The following is a 9,854-nucleotide window of genomic DNA, read 5'->3' on the forward strand; positions in this document are numbered from 1 at the left end:
CAAACATTATCCTCATTCACAAGAAAGGGGACTCTAAGGACCATAAAAATTACAGACCAATCAGCTTACTGTCTGTTACGTATAAGGTATTTACTAAGGTAATCGCTAATAGAATCAGGACAACCTTAGACTCCAATCAAGCAAAGGATCAAGCAGGGTTTCGGAAACGGTACTCTACTATCGATCATATCCATACCATCAATCAGGTGATAGAAAAATGCTCGGAATATAACCAGCCCTTATACATAGCATTCATTGATTACGAAAAAGCATTTGACTCAGTTGAAACCTCGGCGGTGATGCAGGCATTGCGAAATCAGGGGGTAGACGAGCCGTACGTGAAAGTGCTGGAAGATATATACAGTGGCTGCACAGCAACCATAGTTCTACATAAAGAAAGCAACAAAATTCCCATAAAGAAAGGTGTTAGGCAAGGAGACACAATCTCCCCAGTACTATTCACAGCTTGTTTAGAGGAAGTATTCAGAGACTTGGAATGGGAGCAGTTAGGGATAAGGGTAGATGGAGAATACCTCAGTAATCTGCGATTTGCTGATGACATTGCCTTGCTAAGCAACTCGGGGGATGAACTGCAAATAATGATTGATGACCTAGACAGAAAAAGTAGAAAGGTAGGCTTGAAAATCAATATGCAGAAGACTAAGGTAATGTTCAACAGCCTCGGGAAGGAACAGCAGTTTACATTAGGTAGCGAAATACTGGAAGTAGTAGGCGAATATGTCTACTTAGGACAGGTAGTAACCGCAGATCCGGACCATGAAAAGGAAATAACAAGAAGAATAAGATTGGGATGGAGCGCATTTGGCAAGCACTCGCAGATTATGACTAGCAGCTTACCGGTATCGCTCAAGAGGAAAGTATACAACAGTTGCATCTTGCCTGTACTCACCTATGGGGCTGAAACGTGGAGGCTAACCAAGAGAGTTCTACTTAAGTTGAGGACAACCCAGAGGGCTATGGAACGAAAAATGGTAGGGGTAACATTAAGAGATAGAAAGCGTGCAGAGTGGGTCAGAGAAATAACTCAAGTTACCGACATTCTAGTGGAAATTAAGAAGAAGAAATGGACATGGGCCGGACATGTAGTGCGAAGAGAGGATAACCGATGGTCGCTGAGGGTAACAAACTGGATTCCAAGGGAAGGAAAGCGTAGCAGGGGGCGGCAGAAAGTTAGGTGGGCGGATGAGATTAAGAAGTTCGCAGGGGTCAAGAGAATGCAGCTAGCACAGAACCGGGTTAAGTGGACAAATATGGGAGAGGCCTTCGCCCTGCAGTGGGTATAATCATGCTGATGATGATGATGTGCGCATATTAACTCGCTCGCGCGCTCTCTTCTATTATACGCGCGGAGCGTAGGGTAGTGGTAAGGCTTGATACTTCAGCACCTGTAATGGTGACAGCGTTGTTATAGGTGTTTTGTGGTATCCTGGTTCGCGCGAACGGAGAAACGTTGCACAAGCAGTCAGTTAAAAGGTTTTATTAGACGCTTGCCTAACGAAGCAATTTTAATGCACACGATAAAGTACCCCAATATATTAGCTTTATAGCTTGATCTTTCCTTGCGTGTTAAATTGGTTAATAACGGGTCATGGCTCCGCCGATTATAATGACAGCCTCCATTCTGTCTGGCAGAGACCGGTAGAGAACCTCGATGAAGGCTTTGTCATCTTGAAGAATGTTTCCACTCGCGTTGTATGGCTTCCCTCAGTGCATCAGCTGTCGCAGAGTCTAAGAAGAGCTTTGGAAGATTAGCCTTCAGACAAGCCTAAACATGCGTGTAATATTCATGTCCGCACCATTCGCGCACCACTTCAGGCTCATTACCCCTAGTTCCCCTAAACGACATGCCACGAACTTTGCTTTGTGAACTGGAGACTAGTCCTGCTGGAATAAATAATCCCCATACTGGTGTGGACCATTCAATGCACTTTAAAGATCCCCAGGTAGTCGAAATTACTCCGTAGCCCTCCACTACGACTCCCCCTTATCTCTTTCCACTTTCACTCCCACCTTCCTTCCTTCTCTTACGGCGCATTTCAGGTATCCACAGAGCAAGTATGACAGATACTGCGTCTTTCCCTTCCAGTGAACCAATTTAAAAAATTAAAAAATTAAAATTGAAGTTACTTATTAGTACAGTATACGGCGTGTTTCCTTTCCGCATTGCCGATTGTACGTCTTCATAGAAGCTTTCAACTGCCTGGTCATCATGACTACATATAGGTGCGCAGGCCTGTACAACCTTCCGTTTATACCGCTTATTAAGCTTAATTACAATGCCTGCCACCCTGTCGTTAATGCTATAACATTCATCTATATGCTTATTGACAGGAAACCTATACTCCTAGTTCTCGCCTCTCCAGTAAACCTCGATAACACAGTACATGCCCGTCCTTCAGTACAGTATATGCCTCATTCGGCCTCCTAACCTCACTAAGCCCTATGACATCCCATTTCATACTCTGTAGTTCCTCTAACAGCACTGCTAAACTAGCTTAACTATAGCTTGGGTCCTAGCGTTAAGCGTTGCCAGGGTCAGTTTCCAATGGCGGCCTGTTCAGCGGAGCCAGAGATTCTTGCACAGTCCGCCGCATCACAGGTCTGACCTCCGCCTTGGTAAAGTGCTCCGTAGCCGCTAGTGACTGAGGTCCAGGATTTTATAGGACTAAAGACTAATCAATGGAGATTGCGGCCAATTACTGCACCAGGGTGGCCAACTGCTGTTCTGGTGAGGGAGTGCGTTGCCGGAGGAAACCTGTTCATGCAATTCCATCGAGACGCGGACTTTTTTTTTAATCTAGCGGAGAATTGCGCGGCACCGGTATCCGAACCATGATGCTCTTGATGTGGGGCGGATGTTCTACATCTACGCCACCGCTGCACGAAGCATAGCTCCAGCCTGTTTTGTAGCGAAAGCTTAGCATACCTAGAAGCTGAGCTACACTGCTCTAGGTTTGAGCATTTCGCCGCTGCCTCCGAAAGGCCGCTACTGCGCATGCGCCATTACTATGGCAACCACTTCAGACGGAGCCACCATGGCCGGAGTCGAGCGCGACGGCTGCCCGACTACCGGCTTCTCAGCTGTCTTCATGCTGCTCAGTCGCGCGGCGCGTGACGTGGCACAAGCCGCTACTGCGCATGCGCCGTAGCCAAAGCAGCCAGCTTCGCCGTTCCACAGGGGCTCCGCTGCTGCGTTCGCTACAGAGAGAAGGATGAGGGTAACGGCATCCTGGCAGATGCAAGGCGGATGTAAAATGGTGGCGAAGGCTGGGCCCAAAATCGGTCTAGCGCGACAGCAGCACAGCCACTTTGGGAGGGAGGGGGGGGGGGGGAACATTTAGATAATGAAATTCAAAAGCACAAATAAAAACGTTATAAAACAACGTAAAGAAATAAATATTTTAATGCCACGTTTTATAAAATAGGTAAACTATTTCAGCAAAACATTACGCCGCATTTGTAATTTTTTGCAACGTTCTTGTTACGCCCCCTGTTGATGAGTGTGCGGTGCATTTGCAGCTTGACTTTGCAGGCCTTGTTTCGGCACCCGACCACAGTGGCCGCGGGAGCTTACGAAGCGGTTTCTTATCGCCAGCTGTCTGCAATAGCTCGCCTGGTAAAGCTTATAAATTTAGCTCGCCGGTCTCGAAATGCCCCTTTTGCGAAGTTTTCGTCGTCGTTGCGCGTCGCTTCTCTGTCACCGTTTTGTAAAATTTGCACCCCGCCGCACCGCTGCTGCAGTTTTCTCGGTTTTGTCGTTTCCTTCGACGTGCGGCCAGTGCGAAGTCTTTTTCCGTCCTTGCACGCTTCGCGCTGTTCTTTTGAAGCTCTTAGCGCTTTATTTCAAGATGAGCTTGCGGCGTGTGAAGAAACGATGCGCCGTGGCACATTGCGACAGCATGGACAGTACCGTCGGTGTCAAGCTACACCGCTTCCCGCTGGACTTTCACAGGTGAGCTCTCGTCAGTGTCGTCTGCTACAAGGCGTCTGCTCTAGGTATGCTCCGAATGCTTTCGTTGGGCTGTTCGCTTCTGTTTCTGTAACCAGTTCGTGCGCACGTGGCTTCATTTTTTTCGGGGATATTTATGTACTACACTACAGGGCACACACTCTAAGTGCTGAGCTGTGCGAAAGAGGCCCACCATTTGTCTGATTTATGGTGAGTTTCATGCATCCGGCTATCACCAGCGTTAACTTGATACCGGGCTCTAAGGAGCAACCACGCGCATGCCACTGACCGGAAGGTCAATTTAAAACCAATTGTGCTGCCTGAGAAGTCTGAGCACAACACTGTTTAGTTTTCCAACACCGCGAAGCCAATTTGACCCTCGCAACTGGTAGCATCGAAATTCAGCCACGTGTATATGCGCGGCCTTGAGGGTGCTTTAACTGAATTCACTCAGCAGGAGTTACTGCCTGTCTTGTTATTGCTATTCTGCATATGCATGACCGTTAGGGTAACTTTAAACGCACTTCATTCTCGTCAATCTTAACCATAGAAAAGTATAGCTACCCACATGGCATGAGGACGAGCGTACGTAACCGCACTCATGGGCGCTGAGAGCTTGGGGCGAGCATTTACTACCATAGTTCAGATATAATGGAAGTATATTGTACTGCAGTTAGCATTGACAGGAATAATGACGCATTGGCGTTTGGAGTATGCAGTATTCCTTACGGCGCAATTGTGAATAACGTGCACGTTGCATCACGTCCAGGTGCCGAGCGTGGGTGCAGTTCTGCCACAACGTCAGCCTGGAGAAGAAGACACCACGGCAGCTGCGAGACTTGCGGGTTTGTTCCAAGCACTTCGAACCGTCTGCCTATCTGTCGTCAAAAAGGCTGCGACCCGTTGCTTTGCCTACTCGAGGAAGCATTGACGGTAATTTTATTATGAAACTTTTACGGTATACGCCGCTCTTGAACTGCCAACTTTTGTCTTAAAATGGAATTTTTACTTTTTCTCGTAGCCGTAAAAAGTCCAGCTTCTTTTGCAAAACGAATTATCTTTCTTGTGGCTTTAAAAGTTTCAGTACATTTTAGCCTGCACCCTGCTAAGCGAAGCCGAAATGAAAGCATCGCTTTCACTTGAGCATGCATATGTATGAAAGTTTACCAATTCACTGATTGCTGCAATATTTGAATCGGCTAGACACTCGCATAAGGAGGTGCTCCAGCCCCTTTATTTGAGTACTTCCTGTGTGCCGTTCCATATTGCGCAAGGCGCATTTTCCCGCTGTTGGGATTTAAATTCTTCTCCTCCTGGTATGCACTGTACACTGTATGTGAGGTTCTTGACAAATGTACAGCCTAGCACGCTTAGTATGCAATTAGTTTTGTGCTTGTAGTAAGCTGATGCCACAAGCTTAGTAGGCAAGGGCTGCTGAAGTGAGTTTCTAGGCTGTGGGTGCGAAAAAAGTACACTTACCATGTGATCACTGTTGCCTGATATTTCCGGAAAAAAAATAACAGAAGTGGGATATTCGGTGGTCTGTTATGGCAAAGGGCTCCAAAGGACCTTAACGTGAGCTTGTCAGCCTTCCAGTTCACGCTGTTTGATGCCGCTAGCCACTTCAGGAAAGAAAACCAAGCAACGTTGCATGTTTTGCAGCAAGTAGGAATTGAAACTTTCCTATTCACCGTGAAACCAATCCTCGTATGAGTGATCTCTCTCGCGACCAGAGTCGATTCTCGTCATCCCTTTGATAGCTGAAAAGAAATGAGGGGGGATAAAAACGTGAACATGTGCACATAAACCTGGAATTTAAATGCATAACGGAGCCTTCCTACACGTTTGAAGAATTTTAGTACTAGAGAACTTTGCTTTATTCTATGCACAGAGATTTTTTTCCATCTTCAGTTTTATCAGGATGCAATCGTATGCAGACATGGGCAGGCTACACCTGATGAAAAGCTTCTCGAGATATTGTGTGTTCATGTATTGTGCATCAAAGCATGCACTGAACGATTGTAGAAGTGTAGTAATAATTATTTGTGTATTTGCCTTTTGCCTCCATATTCATGCTAGCGAAAGCCAATTTTTTCAGTTTTTCTTTCTTGCGGTAATTGCTTACGAATTCATCATTCTTGTCCCAGCATAGGTCATAGGTTCACCTGCATAAATCTGGAAGCAATATGGTGCACATTACTTTATTTGCGAGCTATCGCTGTTTGCTTGATAGGCGAATTTCGCACTGTTCAAAGTAAAACATAGCATAGAAAAATTACAAAAAATTCACTGATGCTCCACAGCTGCTGATGGCATCAAAATAATGTGCCTAATGAATAAGGGTGGTAAACAACTTTATTTTATTAGATGGGCAATTTTTTCCTATAGTGATGTCGTATGTGAACCGCATGCTATGGAAGGTATAGTTCTTTGGAGATTATTTACCATAAAAGTATTGAGTTCTCTTTCCTTTCCGCAATAATGTTGCCATTTCAGACACCTCAAGCGAATGCAGCACCGACATGGATTTTTCACCCTCTCTGAGTGAAACTTCGGCATCAGTGCACCGTGCTGGAGAACCAGGTGAGCAGGTTGCTTGCATAACTGGGATAAGTCTTTTTTGAAAACGGCGACAATTTAGAGCCAATTCAACTGCTTCCTGTGATAGCCACTGTCTCCGGTGGACCTGTTGCCGAGGGGTACATCCAGAGTCAGTCGTCCCAGTCACTGCAAATCTTCCAAGAAGGTGATTGTTCTTTCGTATCTGCTGGAACAGCCTGAGGAGGTATGGCTCAGAAATATGCTACAATTCCTCATCTGTGCGCTGTGCAGATTCAGATGGTGCTAGCTCTGCTTGTTCTATGCTGCCCCAAGCTTGTTCCCATGCCAATGGATTGATGATGGTTCCGTGTAAGTGTTAATTCTGCTTGTGGCGCTTGGTTATTATTTGCGCATTGTTGGGTTTCTGGCTTCACTTCCAGAACTGTGCTGTCACTATATTTTGTTCTTTATATTCTGTGGTCGCAGCTGACCACACATATGCAAGGACAAGCACTAAAGCAAGCGCTTCATCTTTGGAACCTGGCACGGCGGGGTTGGCCACAGCACTGTGAGCGCGTGCTGGTCTGTCACCGGAGCTCCGTTCAGCAGTTCGCCACTTTCTCATGAAGGTTAGCAGTTTTAGAACTCTTTCACAATATTGTGCACTTCTTGGTGCTGCCAGATTACATGCAGGTATGACTAAACCAGACGTACCAACTTATTGCTCTTCCGTCGATTCCGTTCCCTGCAGGATCATCTACCAGCCCCATCAATGACAGGCGGCCACCGTGCTAAGCTCAGGCAGCTCCGCAACCGCAACAAGAGTCTGCAAGAACGGCTCCTCCAGCGCAGACGGATGAAGACCACTGCTGAATTGGTAGAGAGTCTGCGTGAGCGTTTAACACCAGCTGTTGCTGCTTTTATTGAAGCTCAGTTGAAGATGCAAAATGTCGGCAGGTTTGGCCGTCGATGGTGCAGCCAAAATAAAGCCTTTGCTTTAGGTTTATACTTCCACAGCCCGAAAGGTTAGATACTGCAGGAAGCTCCTAAAACTTCCATCTGTTAGGTCTCTGCAGCTGTGGCTTGCACGCGTACCACTCAGGGTTGGATTTTATCCTGAAGTTTTTGCTTTGATCAAGAGACGGGCAGCGTCTTTTCCGCGACAAGACAGGGCTTGCATCATAATATTTGACGAGATGCATATTTCAAAGGAGCTGTCGTACAATCCAGTGTCGGACAGGTTTGAAGGACTCTAAGAGTAAAGTGCAGAACAAGGTCCAAATCTTGCAAACAAGGCACTTGTGTTCATGGCCAAAGGATTATGTACGCCGTGGAAGCAGCCTCTTGGCTATTTCTTTGCAGATAAGGCGGCGCCTGCGACTGTTCTGCATAACCTTCTCTTTAAATGTAACGAAATGTTGGTTGGAGCTAGATTGCAGCCTGTGGCAGTGGTTTGCGATCAGGGGAACCAGAATGTTTCTTTGTTCTCAAACCTTGTGACCCCTGAGAAGCCCTACTTAAGTGTGAATGGTGAACCACTTTTCTTTATTTTTGATCCACCACATTTGCTGAAGTGCTTGCGCAATATGTTCAAGTACAACTTCAGGGTAGGCAGTGACACTCTTAAGAGCTCTTACATACGACAGGCTTATGAGAGCGATAGAGAAATGCAAATTCGGTCCATCCCGAAGTTGTGCCCGGCACTTCAATTTAACTTTTGCTTCGAAGATGTCTGTAAAACTCGCAGCACAGGTATTCATCAATCATTGCGCTGCTGCAATGTGCACATTAGTAACATTCCAGCAATTGCCAGCAGAGGCAATTGCTGGAACAGCCAGATTTGTTGAGAGAATCGATAGACTCTTCGACAGTTCAAATATTTCGCAAAAGCGGGGAAAGTCTCCGTACGCCTCTACGATGTGTGCAGGACCTGTGCACGAAGATTTTTTGGAAGAGTGCATTGCAGTTTTTGAGCACATCGAAGTTCTAGGCTGCGCACGGCAGCCTCTTTGCATCCGGGGCTTCTGCCAGACTATGAGGGCTGTGCTGCTGTTATGGAACCACCTGGCCTCTCGCTATGGTCTCTGGCCACCTGGCCTCTCACTTACCTCCTTACCAGACACCTGAACCAGGATGCACTCGAAAACGCTTTTTTTAAATTGTTAGGTCAAAAGCCGGGTCAAACAGCAACTTGTCCTGCCGGCAGTTTCAAGCAGCATTCAGACATCTTCTAGTCAGCAACCTCTTCAAACTGTCAGAAAGCAGCAACTGTGCTGAAGACATGTCTAGCCTTCTAGCCACTCTCCCAGTTTGTTTTACTAAATCTGTTCCTTCTATTTGCACAGCTACCACATCTTTGCCAGTTGCAGTAGAAGTTTTGCCTTATGATTATCCATCTCCAATGGCAGAGAACAACATCTTCTTCTTTGCTGGGTGGCTTGCCGGCAAATTTATGAATGACCACAGGTGTGTTACAGGGTCACTTACGTGTGAAATGAGACTAGAAAACTCCACGTTTGCCGATCAGAATCAAGTTCTCTTGTACCTAAGTGTCAAAAGTCCGGGAGAAGGTGACTTTGGAAGCCTATCGGTTCCGGCACCCTCCTTTGTAGCTTTCATCAATGCTTGCGAGCAGCTTTTTGTTGCATCTACCTCCAATGTTATAGAAAAATAACATGTAGGGCATGATCTGTGAGTGTTGCTTCAAGCCAAGGTAGAAAAATCGCTGACTGTGTGTGGGGATGATGTTTATGATAGTTTGTTTGCCCTGTTCGTCAAGGTGAGGTTGCATTGGCTTGCACGCAGCAAAAATCTTCAACTGCACAGTCAAACAACTAAACGGAAAGCCACGAAGCAGGCAGTGAGGTTAAGCAAATGAATACTAATTCTGGAGTTAGTGGCAGTGTTTTTTGAAGTTCCTACATTGCACAAGCTGCAAAATAGCCTGCATTTTTCATCCTTCATTCCACTATGTCACTCTTTTAGGGTGCTTTTGTGCCATTTGCAGCCTGTTCAAGTGTCCCCTATGTACTTGCAGAATATTGTCAGATAAACCTCCACAAAGATAAAGTGAATGGCTCCTAATGGAGACCTTCTAGGCAATGGATTCACCTAGTTTCTATGGCATTCGGGTCCATTTTTCCACCTTAGCAACTCTTCCAGTTTCGTGCTCGCAGGTATGACATGAACCATTGTCATCGTAACTGCCACTCAGCACCACTGGCTACCAAGCCACCTTTAAGCAGGCTTGTTGCATCTTGAGTGCTTTTAGTAGGATCACTTGCAGCACAACGAACAGCAGAACAGCCCTGGACCTTTATTTGGCTATGTTGTAGCGTAGAGT

The 9,854-nt window shown here is 46.3% G+C and overlaps 1 protein-coding gene and 1 pseudogene across 2 annotated transcripts; both read left to right on the forward strand.

The window, feature by feature from the left end:
• Positions 1–3,590: 3,590 nt before the first annotated feature.
• On the forward strand, positions 3,591–9,392 carry LOC146203146 (uncharacterized). Of its 2 annotated transcripts, XM_084588535.1 has the most exons (7): positions 3,591–3,973; positions 4,740–4,903; positions 6,467–6,553; positions 6,639–6,716; positions 6,803–6,880; positions 6,998–7,140; positions 7,263–9,392. In XM_084588535.1, exons 1-6 carry the CDS (start codon positions 3,672–3,674, stop codon positions 7,081–7,083), a joined length of 795 nt encoding a protein of 264 aa, XP_084444661.1. In that variant the 5' UTR covers positions 3,591–3,671; the 3' UTR covers positions 7,084–7,140; positions 7,263–9,392. The 2 variants fall into 2 exon arrangements, with proteins under 2 accessions (XP_084444661.1, XP_084444662.1); XM_084588536.1 differs by lacking the exon at positions 6,803–6,880.
• LOC146203147 (uncharacterized) lies at positions 8,162–9,389 on the forward strand (annotated as a pseudogene).
• Positions 9,393–9,854: the final 462 nt, after the last annotated feature.

This window comes from Amblyomma maculatum, chromosome 1, assembly GCF_055883805.1.
Source record: "Amblyomma maculatum isolate TAMU_Amacu chromosome 1, ASM5588380v1, whole genome shotgun sequence".
NCBI classification, from domain to species: Eukaryota; Metazoa; Arthropoda; class Arachnida; order Ixodida; family Ixodidae; genus Amblyomma; species Amblyomma maculatum.

Bases quoted from the DNA above. Each gene is read 5' to 3' on its own strand.
- LOC146203146 (XM_084588535.1), top strand. From the start codon at position 3,672: ATGCCCCTTTTGCGAAGTTTTCGTCGTCGTTGCGCGTCGCTTCTCTGT. The intron at 4,904-6,466 runs GTAATTTTATTA...TTGCCATTTCAG, and splicing joins TACTCGAGGAAGCATTGACG to ACACCTCAAGCGAATGCAGC. The intron at 6,554-6,638 runs GTGAGCAGGTTG...TTCCTGTGATAG, and splicing joins GCACCGTGCTGGAGAACCAG to CCACTGTCTCCGGTGGACCT.